At 37.1% G+C, this 25,707-nt stretch overlaps 1 protein-coding gene across 2 annotated transcripts in view; it reads right to left on the bottom strand.

Annotated features, from left to right (window-relative positions):
- Positions 1–208: 208 nt before the first annotated feature.
- The window catches only part of TMPRSS15 (transmembrane serine protease 15), a 118,035-nt gene continuing 92,536 nt past the window's right edge, over positions 209–25,707 (bottom strand). Inside the window, exons 21-27 of one of the 2 annotated variants that reach the window (XM_047721679.1) lie at positions 22,391–22,440; positions 22,055–22,229; positions 9,935–10,116; positions 8,597–8,692; positions 5,346–5,485; positions 447–716; positions 209–405 (exon numbers count right to left, since the gene is read on the bottom strand). In XM_047721679.1, the coding sequence (XP_047577635.1) occupies positions 561–716; positions 5,346–5,485; positions 8,597–8,692; positions 9,935–10,116; positions 22,055–22,229; positions 22,391–22,440 (799 nt within the window). In that variant the 3' untranslated portion in view covers positions 209–405; positions 447–560. Of the gene's footprint in view, positions 406–446; positions 717–5,345; positions 5,486–8,596; positions 8,693–9,934; positions 10,117–22,054; positions 22,230–22,390; positions 22,441–25,707 lie in introns of those variants that run through there. The other variant, XM_047721687.1, reaches the window with a different exon arrangement.

Here is a 25,707-nt window from a genome sequence, read left to right as displayed (position 1 = left end):
TGAGCTTTTTGCTATTTAATTAGCTTGAGAGCACTGTGCAATCAATTTAGTTCACGTCTGTGACATGAACTTAAAATACGTATTTTTAATGAGTGGGAAAAATATTAAGGATATGCTCAAGATGAAAATGCAAATGATAGAAAAGTGGAAAGAATACTGAGATTCTGAAACTAGATAATTTATAGCAGTTTACTTCAAATAACAACACACTGTGCAAAACGGTTTACTTCACCTCTCTTCCTAATTTTGCCGAAGTTTAAGTATATGGTATATGTTTTACAATAGCATTCCTTTGAATGAGAGAATTTGATAAAAATGATCAAAAACAAGGAAAATGACCTCTGTGAGAGATTAGCTGATCACAATGAAATCAAAGTGTATTAGTTTAAAGTTATTTTGTATGGTATTATTTTTTTGTGTTCACCCTCACCCTTTAGCATGCAGTGACTTAGGTAAGAATAAAGTCTCTTAGAAGTCATTTTGATAAAAGTCTCAACTTCCATGCTCCTTAGAGTGAAATGGGAAAATAGCATGATTTTCATGTTGGTTTAGGAAGCACTTCACTGTAGAAAACTTTGTATCCATTCTGTGAACCTCAGGACCCGGGTATACACCCCTGGACGATTAGGCAGTCCACACTGGTATCCAAATGATGTCACACCAGCCAGGAACCACCTGTTGTTTTCTTGGCACATTAATGGTCCTCCTGAATCCCCCTAAAGAGAAAATTGCAAAAGAAAATTGTAGATGTGTTGTCAATTGGCATAAACATCTAAGGTTATTTTTTAGCAAATCAATTCAAAACTAAAGAGCAAAATATGATTTAATTGCAAGTCATCTGTATATCTCTTCACCAACACTCTCCATTAAGAATGAGAACTTTTGGCTGCTCAGAAAGGACACGGAGAAATTCTTGACAACTAAAACATAATTTGCATGTAAGTCTTCGTAAAGCACTTTTATAGCAAAATTTTCCTTAACTTTCATTATGGCATTTTGATAGGCACTAAGAAATTCTCTAAGGTACAACTAAGAGAAGAATCCCAACCAAAATATATACTAAAAGCTGATCATTTTATTAAAAGAGGTATGATATGGTTTCACTCTTATGTGGAATTTAATAAACAAGAGATGAACATAGGGGAGAAAAAAAAGAGAGGCACACCGTAAAACAGACTCTTAACTACAGAGAACTGAGGGTTGCTGGAAGGGAGCTGAGTGGGGGCATGGGGATTAAGGGGGATGGGGATTAAGGAGGGCATTTTTTTGTGATGAGCACTGGGTGTTGTATGGAAGTGATGAATCACTAGATTCTAATCCTGAACTAATATCACACTATATGTTAACCAAATGGAGTTTAAATAAAAACTTGAAACAAAAAATGGAACAAAAAGAAGTATGTTCTAAGAACTGGGAGAGGCTTTGCAGAAAAGACACTTATTCCACGTTGTGTGTTAGAGAAATTAAAAACTCCCACAGAAAGTTGATTTTAGTTCTTTCAGGTAGCATTAACTTTTTGTCATTAGACAATCAGATTTGAAAAAACCTTAACATTTCAATGGGAATAGGTATGTCAATGATATAATTTATGGTAAGCACACATATTTTCATAAATTTTAACTGATGAATAATTATTTAATTTTTGAAGATATTAATAATAACAGCTTCTGCTGGAGTTAATTTCATATATTTCATTTGCACATGAGTATTTTTATGTAATGCAAAAGAACATAATGCAAACTTATCATACCATTACTTAATGATGGCATTGACAGATATTTCTCTTACATTTATTGTGCAAAATTTTTAACCTTTTTTTTATATTTATGAAGGAATTTAAAGTCTTGTGTACTTTGGTTGCAATCCCTGGTACAATAGAATATTTCAACCCGAGTTTGTGTTAAAAAATATCCTGAGAGACTTTTTGTCTTGATTCTTTATTATCTTTGGGACCATGTTTAAGGGGAAAAAATGTGGTGTATAAAAGTACCTTTTCTTGCTTGGGTACAGAGGAACATAAATTGCACTGGCAACATAGGTTACCTCTTTTCTAAATGTAACAAATGTGTTTGAAGGCAGGGACTGTGATTTTTATTTCTATATCCTAAACCCTTAATTTATAATTTGGGTCCAGAACTATTTATGGGATAGTTAAGGATAACATCCTTAATATCCTTAATACAGACTCAGAGATTATTAAAAAATAAACCTCAACTGTTTCGGTATTTTGAAAAGAAGTCCTTTGGTTTAAAAAAAACAAAAAACAAAAAACAAAAAAACCAATAGAATTTAGACATTGACTCCATGAACAGGTTGTTAAGTTACCCAACATGTGCTGGATCATTTGCAGATATTCAAACAATCCACAGGGAGGCTTGATGCCCAACAGTTGGGTTGTCTGTATGGCTGGAGACCTATTGCGCATGGGACTGTCACTTCACTCATCTAACTACCATTTCAGTTCTGTTACATAACTTCATGCCTTAATTTGCTGATTTGTTCAAGGAAGCCATGCTCTTCTTCCACCATCTCAGAGATGGTGGAAGTGTGGACTTCAAAAATATAAGTGAATGTCCAGACCACGAAGTATCAACCTAAAATTTATGTTGTCATACCAGTGGTTTTAGTATCCTAAAACACACATTACTGGGTCCCAGGATTAGAGGTGCTGACTCATCAGGTCTGTGCTAGGGCCTGAGAATTTGTTCCTTGAATAGGTTCTCAGGTGCTGCTGAGCGGCTGGGCTGGAGGCCATCTTGGAACACCACTGGAATAGAACAAAGGTCTACATAGCTAGCAAAATGAGTTTGTTTTTTGTGTAGTTCACTTTGTCCTATATATAGAGGGGACTTCTACAGTCACTTGTGAGGCCTTGAAATCTAGACAACCACCCCACACACGCAAGTTTTTGGCAAGCCAGAAGATATTTAAGAATGTATGAATGCTGGGGCGCCTGGGTGGCTCAGTGTGTTAAGCCTCTGCCTTCGGCTCAGGTCATGATCCCAGGGTCCTGGGATGGAGCCCTGCATCGGGCTCTCTGCTCAGCAGGGAGCCTGCTTCCTCTCTCTCTCTGCCTGCCTCTCTGCCTACTTGTGATCTCTGTCTGTCAAATAAATAAATAAAATCTTAAAAAAAAAAAAAAAGAATGTATGAATGACTAATAAGAACAATCCTTTGCCACTGTAGAGGGGAAATAATGTTTCAAAAGAGCTCATTCAACTGATGTATCAGTTGTAGCATATCCATAATTTTAAAGATATTCTTATTTAATCAGTTAATCCTTTTGTATAAAATAGTATTAAAGTTGAACAAAGATCATGTGACCCTCTATACTATGGATTACTCAATCACAATAACATATTACATAAGATCCTGCCCTGTGTGGAGATGTTCCCACTTGCGAATGAATAACATACTTAGTCTCTCTAGAAATTAGACCCAAACATAAGATTTGAGAGATCTGGCACGAGTGACTGGCTTAATGTAACTCTAATATCAGTAGCATTCATGGTCATATTTTCTACCTCGTGCATGAGGCACCTGCCACACAATCCCCATTAACTGTAACTGAAGTTGTACAGCTGATTTCCCTTCTGAACAATAATTCTATAACTCTCCCTCTAAGTGGCAATATATCTTACCTTTAGCATGCTTTTCATTTTAAAAGGAATGTTTAAGATCCAGAGATAAATTTTAAGCAAGAAGAAAACTGTCTTATTTGTCTTGAATTTGAAAGTGTTCAACAATGCAGAATAAATGTAAAACTAGGCTGAAAGTTTCACATGATTTGAGACACTGATTTAACTAGAACATACATACAAAGATTCATCTGCTTAAGCGTCTGTTAAAAAAATTCTTGTATGAAGTCGAATTACGTTGACATAGATGTTAGTATATATAACAAGTTATTTGCATTTTAACAGTGAAAGATTTTCCCATGGTACAAATGGCTGTGTCCACATTTGTAAATTATTACTTTGTTCATTACTGCTATCAGGTTTAATCTAATCCAGCAGATGTTAAGGCATCAACATCTTATTAATTTTCAAATACAGAAAACATGCTAGAAGATTTATTTCTAAAGTCTCATAGGGAAAACTGTTAATATTTTCAGTGCTTATTTAAATGCCTTCTACATATTACCTGATTTTTAAACCTCTAAATAAAACTTAAGTGACTTGCCCAAAGTCTCACCCATAAGTATTTAGGCAAGGGTAACATTAAGAGTAGTCTGAGAGGGGCGCCTAGGTGGCTCAGTCGTTAAGCGTCTGCCTTAGGCTCAGGTCACCATCCCAGGGTCCTGGTATGGAGCCCTGCATCGGGATCTCTGGTTGGCGGGATGTCTGCTTCTCCCTTTCCCACTCCCCCTACTTGTGTTCCTGCTCTCTCTGGCTTTCTCTGTCAAATAAATAAAATCTTAAAAAATAATAAATAAATAAGACTAGTCTGAGCCCAGAGTCTATGCTTTCGTGACTACTCCACACTGCACCTAAAAATGAACAATAATTCTAAAATTGGGCAGAATTTATTTTTTATTTGTTGAGTGCATGTGGATTTCATGGCACTAATAGATGGCTACATTATTTCAAGTGATAACATGTTCTTGTCTTCAGTGAGGGTAATTTGTGAGTAGGAGTTTTCTCTGGTGATCATGTAAGTCAAAAGCTCCTGATACATCAGATATATTGCCATGTTGACATTCAGTGAGATCATGTGATTACATCTCTAAAATGAAATATAAATGATAAGATGAAAATTCTAGTGTAGGAGTTCCAGGTCCAGATTTATGCCAGGCTGTTGAGTAAGTTCTAGTTTTTAACCTTCCTACAAGTGGTTAGTTGCAAACTGGTTCTAACCAAGGTATCCAGGTTGGTTTTATGCAGAAAATTATTTCTTGTCCCTGGACCCATGCCCCAGACTCAAAACCAGGGTTGAAAATTAGAAGCCAATAGGTGAAATTGGCCTCGCGACTCCCTTTTTGTGTTTTGTTTGAAGTCTGTATAGGGTTTTAAAGAATTAGAATTAGATTTAGCTAAGGTCAGCAGTGGGTCAGCACTACATAACTTACCTGACTCTCTCACACAGTCATATTTTATGCCTCAGCTCTAAAGCTATCCGATCTTAGTATTTCTCCTTAAAAATGAGTTTTCTTTCTAATGCTCACATCCACCCTAGGAATACTATGCAAGTAGGCCACAAATTTTTTAAAAAGTCACAGTTTGGTAAAAGAAGAAATGAAGTTAAAAGCCTGATGATATTTTTACTCCCTAATCATTGTGAAGCCATAAAATCATTATAGGGCAATGCTTTCTGGAGATGTAGAGTCAACAGTTTTACATACTTACCTGACAAGAATCTATTCCTCCTTCTTCATAACCTGCACAGACCATGTTTTCTGTAATGTTATATTCTGGCATCTGTTGTTGGCATTTCTCATTTGATAGAAGAGGGACATTGGCTTCTTGCAATATGTTTGCAGTAGGGCCTGTTCAAAATGGAAACATGGCCCGCCAGTCAGAGGGGATCAACGTGCGTCCCTGAATGAGCCGCCATCGGTCTTATTTATTTCAACAGTTCAGTCTCATTATCGAGTACTGTGTGTATAGATAGTGAAACTAAATGCTAAACCTTAGTATTTTTAAAGCACATAATAAAGCCCATCTGTGAATTTTGCCAAGTGGATAACAGTAAAGCACTCCTTTTGTTTCCAAGGGCTAACAGGAATGGGGGATTGGACTAGACAGGCTTTAGGAATTTGCAGTAATTTTAAATGGTTACGGTTTTGCTCATGGGGGAAAAGATAGCCCACCAACACGGAGAGTTTCATTTATGGAAATTAGCAATGACTCTGAAATCCAGGAGGCTTTTCATCTGACACCTGAAGAGGTGCTCTCTGATAATGGCATTCAGCAACTTTGTGAGGTTCTGTGAATGAGCAGGTGCACACGGAACAGAAGACAAAGCTCAGCTGAACTGTGCCCTGGTCTAAGGGCAATCAGCTTGTCATCCACACCCAGGTGAAGAGAAAGGAGGCATTCTGTAACAGAGTGTACTCCCACGCTTTTCACAAAATGACTCATCTATTGCAAGCATGACTCTCTGTTTACTGAAATACTAATTCCAAGGGGGATGTGAAGCCCGCAGGTGTCTAGTGCCTCAGAAAAGGCACCTGAGAAGCACTTTCTAATAATTAGCAATTCTATGTGATTCCACAAGAGAGGCAGAAAGTTGATGATAACTTAGTGCATATGACAGCCAGTGTTATTGCAAAAATGTAGTGACTTCATTTCCACCCAAGTTTAATCCACACACTAAACAGGAAAAGTGTGCGTGTGTGTGTGCATGTGTGTGTGTGTGTGTACATGGACATGTGTGTATGTATATAAGGTGCAAAGCAAGATATGTAAGATTCAGTGCTGTGTTGGTCAATGTTTAACATAGGTTTTCAAGGAAAAAATCCCTAATACATATCATTTGCATGATGTAAACACTCAAGGTACCAGCATGACAGTGAACAGGAGTTGGGAGATGTGCACAAGTGGCAACTTCTGGCTGGTGCCTCCAGCCATTAATCACTGGATGACTTTGAAAGTTTGACATTGGACTTTAAGACGTGAAGATGGAGGAGGGAATTCAGCATCTCACTGTTACTCATTCTATGAAGACCAATGATGGGCTGGTAGACTCTAGTTTTTATTATAAGCTATTATAAAATCAAAGCCCATTTTACTGCTCGTCAAGGAATAAAAAAGATTGGATGGGTATATGATACAACTCTTTGGTAAAGAAAAATTTGTGCAGTGTTCTTATATTTAATATTTATTTGTCCACAATTTCCATAAGGATAATTGAGAATACACACATTAAAAATACATAAAAATATCAAAGTTCTTTTAGGTTTCCTAATTGCCTTAACTTAACGGACTAATATCACTTCACTTCTTCCTAGTAAACGATGTGTTCATGGTTTTCCTAGTTAATTATGATAATATACTCAACAGTGGGGGCAGGGGGAATCTGGGTTTTACACAGTTAAGTAGCTGGAAATCATAAGACAAAGTTCATAAAATTCGTTAAAATTTCCATCACCCAGGAAGTATGTAAACATGATATGACCATTTATTCCTAAATGAAATTGATCTCAGATACCTATTTTCCTTGGCTCCATGCCACTCTTAGAGACCCTTCTTAAGTCAATTAAATGCATATCTTTAGTACCAATAAGTAATGTGAGCCAAGTTTACTGAGCTCCAAAAGAAATACCCATTTCCTATGGAATAAAGAGCCTTAAATTTTGTTAGGGGATAATTTGTTTTTGAAGAGTCTACATTGTGGCCATAAATATCTTTTAGTTGAAGTCAGATAGAGAAAATATCTATCTAGGAATCATTTTTTACTCTTTAGATTTCAAATTTAATAAATCATGGCATCTTTCAAGCAGAGGATATAAAAGAAGATACTGCCTTTGACTTCAATGCATTTAATGGACAGCAGACATGAGTATTTCAGTGACATAATGCAATTGCCATGGAGAAACCCTGTTAAAATCATCAGGCAAAGACTAGACTTAGAATGTCACCCTTTCTTTTACAAGGGAGATGGTTATTATTCTTGTTGGTTTTTAAAAAATATTGATTGATTGATTTTTAAGAATATTTTAAATATTTATGTATTTTAACTTAATATTTTAAAATATTTTAGTATTTTTAACTTATTTTTAATATTTACATATTTTTTTAAATTTTATTATGTTCAATTAGTAAGAAGGGTGTTTTAATTGTGAATGCTTTGCTTCTGGTAGCTGACCTTTCCACAAAATTCTGTGGCTTTTCATCTTATGTAATAAGGATTTTTTAAATATCTTGGCCATGATCTATTGCCACTCTAGAGGCTGGGTTCTCCCACCAGACTATATAGTGCCTTTCCTTTTTGCTTAATTTTTAATGGGTAGTCAAAATTCTGCCCTAGATGGAATAACTTCTATCAGGAATTCTGAAGCCAATGTGCCTTTTAGTTACATTAAGAGAGAACAGAGTACTAGAATTTTGTAAAAAAATTACATTTGGTTAGTTTTAATATGCATCTTTTATGTGTTTGGAAAACATCCTGTTAAATAATGCTAACCAGTGAGTTTATAGTCTTTACTGTAAGATTTGTGCCACATCTGAGTAGGCTGACTCAGCATGGTGAAGTTAAAGGGGATTCCCTTCTCATTTTTTAGGGAATAGGAGTGTAAGGACTTCATGTGATAAATAAAGATAGTTTTATTGATTTGAAAAATGTAACAGGTAATAATTTGGCTTTTGATCAGACTTTATCCAGGTGCTTTACAAAAATAAATTTTGTAATGTTTGTAATATTCACTTAAACAGACCTATCTTTTCTCTTTATCATAGTAATTTTCATAATACCAAAATTAGGTGCTAAGTTTGGGGGATGCTTGAACTCTCCTCCTATAAGGAGTATAGCATATGAATTTAAGTCAGACAGTGCTTTTAAAAGCTATTGCAAAAGATGTTGAAAATATTCACAGGATAGTGCAATAGCATCCTTCTTATTAGTAGGCATTTTCCTTTTATTGAGTCTAATGATTTACCTTGATGTATAATCCTCCCCCAGCCAGCAATGGAACAAATTCTTCCTGGAGGAAAAACTTGATTTTCTTCTGGTAAACAAATAGGTTGTATATAATCTGGAAAAACAAAACACAAACAGAGAAACACGCATTTCTAACAAGTTTTAAAAATCAATTTTTGTCAACATTTTATCTAAAACACTTGTATTTTTGTTTTATGCTGCTTGAACATTTTTTAGACATCAGTCTCAGAGGAAAGAAGCATCTCAGGGTACTTTTTGACAATGGACTAGGTATCCCCGGTGGTCTTTTGGGATCCTTTTCTACATTGTCTCCTAATTACACTTTAAGAATGTAAACAATGTCTTAGTTCTAGAGTTGATCATTTTTATTTGATTTTAAGTAATCATGCTATTTACTGTGTCAGCTGTGTGAAAATCTTGGGAAGGCTTTTCTTCAGGGCCAATTAAAAGACACTCGGACAAATGTTCTGAAGCTTTTTTGATTTTCCTCAATTATCTCCACATTAAAAAAGCTTTTAGGTGATTGTTTTACAGTGCACTTATGGAAGCATCAGCATTGGTCACTGACTTTTAAAGTCTTTCTCCAACAATTTACAAGCTGCCTGCCATTTATGAAGCGCCCACTATACTTCAGACCCAGGGCAGACACAAAAATGAGTAAGATATGGTGCTTACCCTCAAGGACAGGGCTACCTAATTAATCCAGTAATAGTCTGCCTTTGATAAGTGCTCTAAGACATGTGTACACCAAATTCCATGAGAACCCAGAAATGGCAGCATTTTATCCTCACCAGGGGTTGGAAAAGTCTTCAGAGTAAAGGATGGAGTTGGGCAGAGCCCTTCAGGATAAAGTTCACTCCATCAGGTGATTTCTTGCACATCATCTAGGTATTTGGAGGAAGTCTTCCAGCTGCCATTCTATTAATATTATTGAATCGCCTTTAAAAACTTCATTCTAGAGTATATGCTCTTCTCTCAGTTTGTCCTATTCTGCCCTTTGTGGTAGATGGACCTGCCTTTCTTCCACATGAGAAATACAGAAGGCATGCATTGGAACATGACCTATTTTCTCTATGCTGCTCCTTTGAGTTCACTATTTACAGGGGTCTCAGAATATTTTATTCTGCTCCAACTTTCTAGAATGTTGTATTCAAACACTTGATGAAGATAATTGAGTACGTTTTGCTCCATTCCCCAATTCCACTTAAATTATAATGATTTCTATAACAAATTATCCAACCTTTATGGATTATTAATTCATTGGTACTGATAATATTTCAAATCTAATTTTGAATTGATTTCACTAGATAAGATGACTAAAACTGATGTCTTTTACCTGTGTAATTCACTTTAAAGTCAAGGTGCATCATGGCGAGGTCACTGTCCTTTGTCCGTTTATTGTAATGAGGGTTTATGACGATTTGATCTATAAACCGAGTTACTATTTGAGGAGAAGTCAGATTTGATGTCATATGCAGGCCTAGGACTGCTTTCCACTCGGATGGCTCTAAATTTCTCCTGAAGATAAAGAAAAAGACGTGTAAGAAACCCTCCACCCACCATTGTTACTTTCTAAAGATGCTGCTCATAGTAGATATTTCAGAACTATGTGTGCCCATCCTAAAATATTCTTGAATTTCTCTGAATGATTCTTCTTTAAAAACATTTCCTTTATTTTTTTATTCTTCTGGTTCGATCACAGAAAGAACCTTAAGTAGTGCTCATTTCTATCACTTCCCTTAGATCATCTCTTGATCTCTAGTTCTAGATTGAGGTTCAAAACTTCAGTTTCACATTAGAATCACCTGGAGTTCTTGTAAATAACACTGTAACCTGCTTCCCCTTCTCTATCTCTGATTTAATGAGTCTGGAATGGAGAGAGGGGACTTCAAAAACATAGGTTTTTTAAATTTTTAAATTAAATCTCCATTTTTAAATTAAATCTCCAAGTTTATCCTACTGTACGGCCTAGCTAAAGAACCACTGCCTGAGATCCCTTTCCACTGTGGAGATTGTATCTTGGTCCAGGGTTTCTGCAGAAAGCCCCAGCCAGCAGTAAGGAGGTTCAGGGGGTTACTGAATTCACACAAAGTTAAGACAAGCAATAAAACCTATTATGATATTTACAATCTAACATACCAACTCCAGTAATTTTCATATCCAATGAACTTGAATAATTTTCCACACATAATGTTGGTCCTTGATAAAGAATTGGTAAAGGATAACATTTGTGTTCTAGGAAGACTAAATGACAATTTGAAAGTATGCAGGCACTTCCAGCTGTGCTTTTGGCCTGAAACAACATCACACCAAGAAACTACTAGTGGACAGCTGGAATTAAGCCAATTAAGCCATATTCACAATGCAGTCAAAATTCAATAACTGCTATTTTAAAAGAGCTAGTGATCTAATTCTTAATCATTACAAATGCCTCATTTAATGGGGTCTTTCAACTTGTTAGAATCCAAGTCACCTACAAATACACAAAGGGCATGAAGTTATTTCAAGTCCATTTGTTTATCTTTTTACCTATCCATTACTTTGTTGAAATTAAACAAAGGATCGTGTTTGATCAAGTCGCCAGCATCAATAAAGCCAGGGAATGCCTAAGCATCCAGGAGACATCCACCGAAAACCACACTGCATTAAAATCAGAGGACACTTATTGACATGCTTTATAGAAGAGAGTAAGACCCATTTATGGAGAACCTATTTTGTGGCAAGGGCAGTACTTTGCATCAACTCTTCATTTTTGCCACTGTGCTATGGATTTTATATTGAGAACAACCTGGATGCTGGTAGTTTAAGTGGTGGGGCAGAGACTTGAACTAGGACCATTTGACTTCAGAGACTATACTCGCACCAGCATAGTGGGGTCCCTCCAGTGGCTCTGGGCAGGGTTCTGTGGGCAGGGTTGAGAGCATGAAGTGAGGGTTGGGAGGAGAGACATGCTAGGTCGCTGGATTATCTGGGCTCTGGAAGGGGAGAATGTCCCTGCTCCTAGCGGTTGGTGGGCCAGGAGGGCATTATGTTGCTGTGAAGGTTCTGTTTGCTTGTCAAGAGACCTTTTCACTTCCCCCTTTCCAGGTCAGAGGAATCAGTACTTCAGCCAAACTGGACTCACTGATAAATTCGGACATTCTGACTATATCCTCTCCCACTGTACCCTGGGACTCCCCTGCCCGCATTGGCTTCCTCAAAGTGAGGGGATGTAATGAAATCTCTTTCCTAGTGTCCTATATCTGAATTTCTTTCCACATCACACATTTACGTATGTTTCCTAAAGCTCGGCTGGTCATGGTTTTCACTTGATTAGTAAGAATACCTGTTACGGCTGACAGGTAATAGGGAGTTACTCTTTTTTAAAGAATTGTATTTTTTCTTAAACGTTTAATATATAGTAACTCAATATTTGCAAAAAGTGAATTCTACAAGTATTACACCATGTTTCTTATTTTGCATTTAATTATGTTTATACACACTATATTTTGTATTATAATTATATGTAACCAAGGCATTATATTAATATTCATATTATAAATAATAGTAATTATATTAATGGTATAAAATTTGCTCAAAAGGAATATGAGCCCATTATAGAGGTTCTCTTTTGAAGTTAATAGAGTGCATTTCTTTAAAAAAATGATAGGATTGTCTTCTTAAATACTTTCTACATATTTTATCTTTAGGAAAACATACATTAAAAATTCAGAGAGAAATATGCAGCTATTTGTTGGAGATTTAACTCAATGACAAAATAATGAAGTTCAGGGGCACCTCGGTGGCTCAGTCAGTTGAGTGTCTAACTCTTGGTTTTGGCCCAGGTCTTGCCCTCAGGGTCCTGGGAGGGAGCCCCATCAGAACTCTGTGCTCAGCAGGGAGTCTGCTTGAGATTCTTTCTCTCTCCTCCATTCTCTCTTCCCCTCCCTCTGCTCACGCACTATCTAAATCAGTAAATAAAATCTTCAAAAAAATTGCAGTTAAGAAAAAATAATGCAGTTTAGTAGCTAATCTCCCAAATTCTTTTGTAAGTACTGTACACCTTGTGAGAACAATAAATATTAGGTACTGATATGAGAGAGCTTACAGGCAGCACAAAGTTTAGTAATCACCATTTTGTCTTGTTATTTCAAGGTTTGGAGTAGAAAATCTATCCATGAACCATGGACTGTGAAAATTAAGCATACATGCTTCAAGCTACTGGTCTAATTAAATACAAGTTATAGCAGTATTAATCTGACACATTCTTAATGAGTTCCAAAGTTGTTATAGTGCTACATGGAGAAATAGCCTCTTCTCATTTTTTTTTTCTCCTGCATCTATCTGTAAGTCATACATTAAGAAGGAGATACTCCTCCAACATGTGTCAATTGCATTTCTCTCTCAGGTTCTGCTCCACATAACTTTTCCTGTCTATGTGCTTAGCTTCTCCACCACAAGCTCACATTAGCACAAGCACCACTAGAACAACTACATCCTATTGCAATCTTAGTGCCTTCTCTCAGAAGAAAGACTTGAGAACCCCTGGCCAGTTGTACTCAATTTCATGAATCACCTGAAGAATTTGCTAAAGATCTGGATTCCTAATTTCCATCCCCAGAGATTCTAATTTGGAATGTTCGAGTGGGACACAAGAATCTGCACTTTGTAATTACTATTGGGATATTGAGTAATACAGAATCCTCCCTGGCTTTTCCATTCACTCAAAGCCAAGAGGAAGAAGAAAGCCTTCAGAAAAATCAGTGCAGCTGAGGAGGGGATAATTTTTAAAAATATATTTGTCTCAAAGCATCTGCACTCTAGTAAAACAAGGAAAAACTATAGAGATGGGAACAGGAGATAGGCCCACTGGGTAGGTGAGCCCCAGTCTGACACAGGCTAAAGATGCAGAAGTAGGGTACCTTGAGATAAGGGAGGTTGGCCAAATTTCTGCTGCATTTCACCTGTTCAAACAAAATGTTTTTCCTAGTAGTAGAATAAAGAAAAGTCATAAGTTGGGAGGCAACAGAAAGACATGTATTCCTGAATTCTGTAACCTCAGAGACTAGCACAATTCTTGGTGCACAAGAGGTGCACCAAATGGAAGGAACTAGTGCTAGGCCACTCTAGGTTGCTATGTGCTGTCGTGTAAAGAAATTCTCTACTCAGAGTATGAGGATGTCCATTTTTAAATAGGATTTTCATTGTGGTAAAAAATAAATTTGATAAAGAAGATATGGTCCATATATACAATGGAGTATTATGCCTCCATCAGAAAGGATGAATACCCAGCTTTTGTATCAACATGGACGGGACTGGAAGAAATGATGCTGAGTGAAGTAAGTCAAGCAGAGAGAGTCAATTATCATATGGTTTCACTTACTTGTGAAACAAAAGGAATAACACGGAGGTCATTGGGAGATGGAGAGGAGTAGTGAGATGGGGGAAATCGGAGAGGGAGACAAACCATGAGAGACTGTGGACTCTGAGAAACAAACTGAGGGTTGAGGGGAGGGGGCTGGGGGGATGGGGGAGCCTAGTGGTGGTGGGTATTAAGGAGGGCACATATTGCATGGAGCACTGGGCGTGGTGCATAAACAATGAATTTTGGAACACTGAAAAGAAATAAAATAAAATAAATAAAATAAAATAAAATGGGAATAAAGTAAATATGGTAAGATATTTATGATGAAGTGGCACACTGTGCTGAAAGGAAGAAAAATCAGTGGGAACCCATAATTCTACATTGAAAAATTTTTCTGTTCTACCATTAACAAAGATGGTACCTTAGCCAAGTCTGCCCACTGCCAACCCCAATGTTTGCCCCAAACACATTTCAGGTCTCTATTATTATTCTCCACCATTAGAATAAGGATTCCTACGAGGACAACTAATTCCATTTTTTAAGGCATATAAAAATTAGGATGCTTCTGAAATATGGTGGTGTTAGAGAATAAGAAATTTTTCAAGACTAGAGCCCAAATGTCCATTGACTGATGAATGGATAGAGATGTGATGCACGCGCGCGCACACATACATACACACACACACACACAAAATGGAATATAACTCAGCCATTAAAGAAAGAGAATGAATTCTTACCAGTTTCAATGACATGGATGGATCTAGAAGGGATAATGCTGAGTGAAGTAAGTAAGTCAGAGAAAGACAAATACCATATGACTTCACTCATTTGTGGAATTTTAGAAACAAAACAGATGAATATGGGTGGGGGAAGGAGAGAGGCAAACTAGGAAACAGACTCAACTATAGAGAACAAACTGAAAATTCCTGGAGAGAAGGTGGGCAGGAGGGATGAATTAATGGGTAATGAGGATTAAGGAGAGCACTTGTGATAAGCACGGGGTGTTTGTTGTATGTAAGTGATGAATCACTAAATCCTACACCTGAAACTAAGTTACACTCAGTGTTAATTAACCAGAATTTAGATAAAAACTTGAAAGAAAAAGGAAAGTTTTCCAGAATATTAGTGGCAATTTTAAAAGAACAAAGGAGATAGATTAAATGGGATTATAGTGGCCAGTTTTAACAATATAATATCATATGGTAATCATAATAATTATCCTAATTAATAAAATAAATTGCTAATGAAGGGTCATGAACCCATAGTGAAACTCAAAGGAGAAAAATTAAAGTGTATAAAAGGCAGATGTATTGTAAAAGAAAAAGGGTGAATAGTGAGGATATGTTTAATTATTGTTCTTTTTTATGAATAAGGTCAAGAGTGTCACACATAAGGGTTCTTTTAGTTCAACTACTAAGTAGAAAACTGTCTTTAAACTAGAGGTATGCCTTTATTTGTTTAGGTGTTAGAAAAGGAAGTACAGGGAACACGGAGTAAGTGAAATAATCCTCAACACCATTTGATCTGGTGGGTTATGTCTACAAACTTTAGGAATAGTTTTTGAATGCCTGTCTTCACTTGACTTCCAGGACTCTCCTCATACTGTGATCTTCCTTTCATCTCATTCTCTGCTTTTCCTGGCTTTTCCCCCCAGCTCTTTTGTTCCTCTCAAAATTCAAATACTAGAGTACTCCTGAGTTGTGTTTTTTGCTTTCTTCTCTTTTCCATTAGCCCCCTAGATAATCATATCCAATGTCATGACTTCAAATATCAACAATGTGTGCAAATTTTTCAAATCTGTATTTCAATAATTGACTTCTTCTCTGAACTCTAGACTCACATGCCACATGCCAATTAGGCACTACCATTTGGATTTTATCAGAAAGTCCTAAATTCGATATAAAAAACTCAAAACTCTTGTTCTCTTTGCAGTACTGTTTCTTCTCATTATCCTCACTTCAGTAAATGATAGCGTATCAACACAGAACACACACCCTGTTTACTAGAGGCCTAACCCTTGACTCTGCCCTTGCCCTTTCTCTTTATCTGTTTATAAGTCTATCCACTTGAACTTACTCATGAATGAGATCCTGCCTTTTGTCCAGCTTCCTAAGCCACAATCCTAGGATGACTATTGTTTCTTTCTAATTGGTCTCCCTGGGTTCAATATTGGTCCTCCCAGCAGATTCTTCTCCAGCTCATGTCACTCTTTGCCTTCTAGATGGTCTCTCATCCCATTTGTCATGGCCTCCTTAGTCCTCACTAGGACCTAGAGTCTGGTCCTGCCTACATCTCCAATCTTGTTCCTTCCTGTCTGTCAGTCACTTCCTAGCCAGCAGCAATGGCAGGCTTCTTGAGGTTTCTAGAACAGGCTAATCTCATTCCTACCCCAGGGCATTTGAGTTGGTGTTACCTCTCCAGAAACTTGTGTTAAGTTCCTTCCTCATCTCTTTAGATCTTCCTTCAATTTTCATTTGTTGTGCAAGTTTCTCCATATACTGTATCCAAACAAAGTCCCCTGCTTCCATCATTTGCTTTCTGCTTATACCACTTTTATCTTCCTTTTTTGCACTTAATCATTCCCTAAAATAAAATATTTATTTGAATATTTTTCTAGGGCAAGGACTTTGTCTGTAGAGCATCATCTTCTCCAAAACTTAGAACACTTGTTCTAATCTCTTGATTCAAGGTAATGACCTAGTTCTCAAAGTAGAGATAACTTCAGGGATCTGGCACCAAGCTCCTAGGAAATACAGGAACTTCTGGGTGGAATTACAACTATAATGAGATACCTTTTAATAAAAAATATGTTATTAAAGTGCTTTGCCAGAGGCAGGGATGGTATGTGTGTGGAATTGTTGAAGGGAATAAAAACTAAAATAAAACTTAAAAAAACAAATGGAAAAAAAAAGGGGAAGTACATTATCAAAAATAGTGCTATAAGAGTAGCATCAAGCAAACAGGTTACACAATATGGGCCGAGGGAATTTTTACAAATACATAATTGTAAGGAAAAGACTTCACATTGGAAATTGATAAAGCCTATGAGAAAGGCATCAGTCTAAAAAGTCCTAATGATGGAAGAAGAGAATTTTAACTATCAAAAAGATGACTAGCAGCTCAAACTTGAAATGTCTTAAAAAAAGTACCCAAGGCCTACCCTATGACAAAAAAAGCAATAAGTCATTAACTTACTCTTGAAATCTTTATTGGCCTAAGAAAATGCACTTCTTTTAGATTTGCAAGTTACTATTATCTTGAAAAGGTATTAAAGTATTTCTGCAACCTGAAGGAGATAATATATTGAACCTCCTAAAGTCATCATTGAATAGGTAGATAAATAGAGAAATTAATTAAGTCTATGATGTTTATATGCTAGGATAAGTTTAAGTAGAAATGAAATAATTTTCTAGGTACTATATTTGTATATGTTCTATATTCTAGTCCTATATAAGGTGCTTGAGGTATTCAAAAGAATCCAGATTTTAAGTTGTAATAGAGGTATCAATTATGTTGTTTTATAGTCAATACTTAACTATTTAAAAAGTTTGCTTCAGGGCACCTGGGTGGCTCAGTGGGTTAAGCCGCTGCCTTCGGCTCAGGTCATGATCTCAGGGTCCTGGGATCGAGTCCCGCATCGGGCTCTCTGCTCAACGGAGAACCTGCTTCCTCCTCTCTCTCTCTCTCTCTCTCTCTCTGTCTGCCTCTCTGCCTATTTGTGATCTCTCTGTGTGAAATAAATAAATAAAATCTTAAAAAAAAAAAGTTTGCTTCAAAGCTTTATTAGCTACATCAGTTTAATTAATTTAACGCTGAAGTGTAAATAGTAGTATGGATTTTTTGCCATACCCCCAAGCACCTCATATAGGAAATAGTCTATTTCAGGAATATTAACACCTGTTTCAAGGAATTATTTCAATAAAGAATGAGACACATGTATTTTGTCTTCTCTAAAGGGCTAAATCAAAGAATGGAAGATGGGCAAGAGGCCTCTCTGTGGAAAATTTCATCACCAATATATGTCTGTAGAGTAGATGTGACCCAGGGGCACCTGGGTGGCTCAGTCAGTTAGGTGTCTGCCTTTGGCTCAGGTCATGATCCCAGGGTCCTGGTATGGAGCCTGGGATTGAGTCCCACATCGGGCTCCCTGCTTAGCAGGGAATCTGCTTCTCCCTCTCCTCTCTGCTTCTGCTCTATCTCACTATTTCTTTCTCTCTCTCAAATAAATAAATCTAAAATTTAATTAACAAAATAGTTGTGATCCAGACTTAAATCTATATATACCTGCCCACAGAAGAGGCTGAATAGTGGTTGCTTCTAGAAGTGGGGATGGTGACTGACAGGAAAAGGGGATAAGAGAGTTTTATATGTGATGTGAATATTTCATGTCCTGATAGGAGTGTGGGTTACACAGGTGCAGGCATTTTCAAAACCCATCAAATCATGCACTTAAGCTTATTCATTTGTTCTATGTTAGTGGGAAAAAGAGAAAAACAAATATTAAACTCTATGTGGTGAGTTTGCTTTACTGTGGTAGGCTTAGCAGTTCTCAAACTACTTGTTTTGTGAATCCATACATGTTTTGTGGATTGTAGGAACAGGTTTCTGATTATTGGAGATAAGTGTTGCAAATATGGAAGGAGAAAAGACTAGAATGTGCCTATGGTAATCTATTTTAATTAGAGCTGTTATTTTGAGTTCATATTTGTGGGGATGTAGCTAAATCTATTGAGAGGGTCTAGGAGTAGGACATATCAGCACTAGCAAGGAGCATGCAAGATTTTGTTTCTTAAAATGTAGGAGAAACTAAAATGAGCTAAATGGAGTTAGTGTTTCTTATAGAAAACTTGATTTGGGGACTAGAGTGGACAAAGCACAAGATGAACACAAACATCTTATTTTGCAGAAAGTAAAGGAGTTCTCAAAGAATGGAGATATATCAAGACCAACAAGGGGACACGCTTGAAGAGTTTCACCAAATAGAAGGGCTTTCTATAAAATGACTTGCTGTCCTTAGTAAAAAATATAGGGTAAAGGACACAATGTCTAATCCACTATCAAATGATTTGGAAAATAAGTATTTCTCCACACCAGAGAGAATGAAAGAATGAAAAGGTTTTCATAGCATAAGATGCAAACAATTGGTGAAACTCAGTGAAGGTATACAAGAGTTCTCTGTACTACTATTTGAAATTTGTGTGCAATATGTTTGAAATTGTAGCCATATAAAAAGTTTAGAAAATAAATACACTGAACGTCTCCTGAGCAAGAATTAGAATCTTCTTTCCTGCACAGGAGCAGCAGCACAATGAAAATTTTATTGTACATCTATGTAATTCACAGTATCCAAAAGCACTGCATCCTCTTACTTTTGTCCTGATAATCACTCTAGGAGGCAGATCTCCTTATGAACACCCTGTGGAGGAGGATATTGAAACAGAGACACCAAGTCACATGGGGTCAATAGCACAAGGAGAATCAAAATTCTGTCCTCGGGTTTACAGTCAGCCTTGCCTTAAAGCTACAGTAAAGTTGATCCATACACTCCCAATCTCTCTTTTAAGGTTCAAAAAGAAGACAAATCAGTGACCGAGAAAAAGAATAGGCAAAGGGAAATTTAGTGACATCCATAATGGCTGAGGTATGGGAATGAGAGTGTGGACAGTAAGAATGTAGACAGAGAAGAGCTGTCCAATTAAACCATTTAGTCACCTGCAGGTTAAAGCACCTCGACCAGATACATGTTTCTTGGGGAAGAAGAAATAATATCACTGAGTGGCTAACGAGAGCAAAATGCAAGGTTGGTGAGGATGAGTTTGAATTCATCACAATTCCATTCTATTACAGCTTACACTTGTTTGCTTGTGTTCAAATTGAAACTGTGAAAATACATTTTATGTCTTATATGACTGAACACGTGTGTGTATATTAGACGAAACAGCTTTTCTTTTTTTTTTTAAATTAATTATTTATTTATTTGACAGACAGAGATCACAAGCAGGAAGAGAGGCAGGCAGAGAGAGAGGAAGGGAAGCAGGCTCCCCACCGAGCAGAGAGCCCGATGTGGGACTCATTCCCAGGACCCTGGGATCATGACCTGACCTGAAGGCAGAAGCTTTAACCCACGGGGTGCCACCCAGGTGCCCCTGAAACAGCTTTTCTATTTCCTTTGGATATTTGTGGCTTAAAAAGATAGTATATTGGTAACATTGACCTACACTAAGTACATCTGTAAGGCAGATAAATGAAAGATATCATTAATATATTACTGTAAGCCTGGCTGACATTTAGAAAGTATATGTTCTGCAAGAACATCAAATGGACTAATTTACCAAATCCAAGGTTAATATAGGAGGTCACTAACTTACTAAGCTCTACCTTCGCACAATAGAAACACAATGAATCTGTAGCTAAAGCTACCTTTTACTTGTAAAATGGGGTTTAAGTTAACCACCAGTGGCATACCAAGACATAGAGCATGAATAGGCGAAATTAAGTCATGTTTAGCAGGGGATGAGAAAATTGACTGCGATAGACACTGGTTGTGGTGTGGCTGAAAACAGATCAAAATGTAATTATCAAGAGGTAGAGAAGTCACCAAGAAGCAGTTTAAGTACGGGAGAGGCTGTAGTTTACTCACCCAGATAGAGGGTATGATGCATAGAGTCAGAGAGCTTTGGGTTTGGACGGGCAGTATCGTGGGTAGCCCTTGTGGAGTCCAGGTGATAGCTGGGATCTGGCTATGGGTCCTCATTTCAGATTCTTCAGGTTCTGACTTTGGGTCTGCCCTCACTTTGGCGCGATGGGATCAATGCTTCAATGCTCATTCCTTCTGCCCCTCATCCCCACCTCCCAGACAACAGTTAACCTTCTGCATCTGACAGTTGGTCCCCATCCAACCAAAAACTTTCAATGTCTGTGTTGGTAGGGAGTTAACTTTTTGATCGGATAAACTACAGATATGTCTTCCATTCCTGAGCATGCGTGGGTCTTTCCTCAGCGATTCTGGGTGCCGGCCACGGGAAGGTTGATTCTAATCCTTATAGCTCAGATCATTCTCTGGACGCTTCACAGGGTAGGAAACTGCTCTAGGTCAGGGCTTACAAATCTTCTGTGAGGAAGCTCCTTTTTTTTCTGGCCCAATTTAGAAGTGTTAGGATGGGATTAGAAAGATGCCTTCTTTTAGGCAAAAGCAGAAAATTGACATGTTCTTGGGCCAATGAATATTTATTCCCCCCTAGCCTTTTCTCCCTGTCCCTCACCCGCTCTATTTTCTCCTGTGTCACTGCCTTGGGTATGTCTGCTTCTAGAAGGAGAAGATAAATCTTAGAATTCAGCATGTGTTTTGTCATATTATGTAATGAAAAAATAGTCAGATATGGTCTGATATCACTTCTAAATTTTACTTATGGGTAGCATCAAAGTAGATCTGACTTGAGAAAGAAGCATTTTTATCCTAATTAGTAATAAAGTCCTCACACATGAACTTCTGGAGCACAGTTTATTTATAACTTGAGGGCTACTTAAACACGCTTTTTTTTTTTTTTTAAAAGATTTTATTTATTTATTTGACAGAGAGAGATCACAAGTAGACGGTGAGGAAGGCAGAGAGAGAGAGAGAGAGGGAAGCAGGCTTCTTGCCGAGCAGAGAGCCCGATGTGGGACTCGATCCCAGGACCCTGAGATCATGACCTGAGCCGAAGGCAGCGGCTTAACCCACTGAGCCACCCAGGCGCCCTAAACACGCTTTTTTGATACGGACAATTTCTGACACTAAATATTGGCCTGATTGATATAACCAGTGCAACTTATATGTTAAATATGAATTTTACACCTATAAAAATGCTCACTTTGAGTAGGTAAGAATTTCAATTTTTATGTATGTAGGAAACACTATACTTGATGCAAGTATCTCATGAGGAATGATTTTGCATTTAACTTTCTCAGTTTTTATGTATGATTTTAATGGGAAAATGATTGATACTCTATGGTGTCAAAAAGAGCAGGAACATTTCCCCAAGAGGATGATTTCATGAGGTGGCATGAAACAGGACGCACGGTGTCTGCTGCTGTCCTCTCACTTGGGAGGGGACACTGTGAGGTCACACTTACCCATACACACAGTGGGCCGCAGACACTAGCCAGTCGTTGCTGAGGAGAGAAGCTCCACAGAGCAGTCGGCCATTATAGTAAAGGGCAACCACCCAGGGCCAGGCTCCTTCTTTGGAGTTATTTCCTCCAACAATCTTCGGGTTGACTTCTTGGGTCACCAGTTTGTTTCCACATACTATTAAAATAATTGAAGAAAGAGCATCTGTTTTATTTGGGTGGAGGTGGATGTCCATGGATCATGAAAACTGAGTGCATCGCTACAAAACAACTTCGAGTTATTCAGAATTTTAAAGGGAAGGCTTAAAGGAAAGAAAACATGACAAAATGGTGACTTACATTTACTGTTACACTGTAACAGGATCAATGAATCCTGGAAACACTGTTTACTGTAATAGAAGAGCAATTATATTTCAGAAATTGTGCACCTGGCATCTTAAAACAGAACATAGTGTACAATATCTTTTTTTTTTTTTTTTTAGTAGAATTAACCTTCAAATTTAAGTATCGTAAATGAAACGTGGGGAGGCTGATAGGCACAGCAGGAATATCGTCCTGGAGTTTAAGATCCAGTAGAACTGAATTTGAACCTAATCTCTACCATTTACATTTCAAGTGATTTTTGGATAAGTTGTTCAGTGTCCCTGAGATTCAGTTTTGTCATCCATGAAATGGGGGCAATAGTACTTACTTTACTGGGATTTGTGAGAAGTAAAAGAAATGTTTGCACTGGAGTTATTATTGTACCCTATGCTCAAGGAACATTCAATAGGTGATAGTTATTATTAGCTTGCTTGGACCAACCTTAGATTGCATCACTGAATAATACAGAATATGTCTCAGTATGGCTAATCAGATAAGAATTCAGTGCCCTGCACTGTGTGTGACGTTGTATACTCCACTCAGAAAATTCAACAATCGATCCCAGGCCCTGCCTTCAAGGAAAATAAACATATAAACATGAAAATATAAAGTGTAGGCATACATAATTTAAAAACTCACTACCTGTTCAAATATTGGGATACCAACTCTTTTTCAGAGCTAAGAATTCTATTTTAAACAAAGGAGAACAGTTTAAAAATGTGTTCTACTTTCTGACCACTAGAGATCAGTAGAATACAAGGAATTAAAGTATTTGCCCACACTTTCCTGACGTGGCTAGAGCAGATACTGGTCACATTGAAACAAACTCGTAATTGTAATGATTTCTATTTTTAAATTTAACTGCATCTGTTGTGCATATTATTTAGGTGTTTGAAATTTTAGGGAAAAACAAAACAAAAAATACGAAACAAGACCCAAAATCCATATGAGATCAAGTACTATCAAAACAATTCAGTGTTTCTGGAAGATACATGACAAGTTTACGTGAAAACACTTGCATTCATATTGTCCAACTGACATACCCTTTAAAATAGAAGTAATTTCAATTGAAATATAAGAAAATATATTTATGTCTTATTAATAAGCAATGTGAATGCATGTATATCTACCTCGATACGGGTGTATCGTTATATATTCATAATTCCCTAAAGAAGAAGCCTCAGTAGACTCCCCTTCTGTTTAAACTCACAGTTGGGAGAAAAGGAGTTTCTAGGATGCTTTCCAACATACTTTCAAGTTCATCCAAACTCCTTCTATATCTATACTACTCATCAATGAAAATCCATATTCAAATGGCTCAGCGTTCTTAGACAGTAAATGATGCCTAATACTCTGTGGTGTGTGCAAAACTGATGAAATTGTTTTTAGCAAGCATAGTTTAAAAGTTTAATAAATAATAAATAAAAAGTTCAATAAACTTTTAAAATTAAAGTAACTATTAAGTTAACTGGAAAACGGAACTGAACTTTGCATTCATTCTCCACGCATTTCCGTTAGTAGGACTTTTCATGCACAAACACAAATGCATTGTCTCAGTGTAGAGAACTAAATTGCTTAGTCTCTGGTCAGAAAGAGCAGTGAATCCACACTTTGTCCAGGTATATTTAGAGAGTTTGGACGGAAATAGAAGTCCCGTCCTGACCTTTGGCCCTGGAATCTGAGCTAACTTAGCCCTCTGGACATGAAGAAAGACAATGCCACGATCCTGTGTCTTTCTCTCAGCCCTGTGGGGCACTATTGTGATATAAATGGATGGGTTTATAGCCACAGTATTGACAAAATGAACTATTTTTTCTCCGAATACATGCCCAACAACATGGCCTTTTTTTGTTGTTTGAAAGGGTATGCTCTTTCTTTCTTTCTCCTTTCCAGAAGTGCTATTTAACCTGAGCTGTTGCCTTGGGGAATTTAGAAGATTGTGAGGTAGAGTGGAAAAGCAGAGGGATGGGGGGTTGCCCAGGCTTTGAAAACTTGTCCAAGTCGCTTACGGACAGCATGCTTCTGTTCCCTCTGCCTCAGAGTAGAGCAATACTCACTCATAGAACTCTTTTGAGTAACATAAGCATACAGACAATAGGGACATCAGTGATACTGGCATTTTGTTGATAAGCATGGCATAACGAACTTCTGCTCTGAAACATGCCCGTAACCGAGATAATACTAAAAAAATGTTTTCTTTTGTTCTTTTTCTTATTCTTAAATGTCTACAAGGTACAAATAAATTTTCAGTGTGCAAACTGCTCAAGATCTATAATGTTAATGAAAGTTTAGACATGCTTATAGAAGGAAATCTAGAAATCTGCTTTCTCACTTGAAAATGTTCTGCTTCACCCCCTATGAGACTAATAATATCAGTCAAGGCCCAGCAAACATTCATATGAAACATTCAATTGCAAAGTCCTTGGCACTAAAAATACTCCTTTATCAATTCTTTTTACTGGTTGAGTTCACAGATATGATAACTTTTCATGAATAGTTGAATAATTACATAATTTCATTTTCACCATTAAGTATGTTTTTCAAAGAACTGCAAGCTAATGCACCAGCAATGACGTCTTAAATCTTTGTCAGTAGTCACAGCGGCTTCTTGAAGTTACTCTCTCCCCGCTGCCCCCCTGCCACCACAGCTGGCCTTTAATAGAACTGTAAAATTCAAAAGCCCATTTCAGCAAAAAATATTGTTAATGGCCAAACAGGAGAAATGACATAATGTAAGTTAAAACCCATCTTTGAATACAGGAAGAATGTTCTTTTTAAACATTAGTAAACGCTATAAAAATGAACCTAATTTGAAAGAGCAAAAGAGAATACGCAGGCACAACTAGAAGCCTGGTCTCCTTCACTTTATGTTCATGTATTATTTGCTAAATACTATGACTTTTCCCTCCTTTCTCTTCTCTTCTGTTGATAGTTAATTTGTGTCACCCTCTTTAGTCAGACCAACAGTGGACTTACTTATCTCAACTCTTACAGTTATTTTCTTTGGGGGTTTACTTGTTTATGAATCTGAAGTTAAGGATAGAAAAGACATAGAAGTAAAATTTATTGACTCTCTATCAGTGAGCTGCCCAATTATATATATGCAATATTTCGTCTGACTGTATTACAATATACATGAGGGTTAGTCAATGTTATTGGATATGATCGATTAGGTTCTATTTGAGATTACCTGAATAATAAATATATAAATAACTTTCAAGCTTATATGGCTAATATGTGGTGACATTAAAATCTGACAAGTTTCAAAATCCATCTTCTTTCCAGCCCATGTA

This window comes from Lutra lutra, chromosome 1 (genome assembly GCF_902655055.1).
Source record: "Lutra lutra chromosome 1, mLutLut1.2, whole genome shotgun sequence".
Taxonomy (NCBI): domain Eukaryota; kingdom Metazoa; phylum Chordata; class Mammalia; order Carnivora; family Mustelidae; genus Lutra; species Lutra lutra.
Note: the sequence above shows the minus strand (reverse complement) of the source record. Positions and strands in the feature narration are given on the sequence as shown.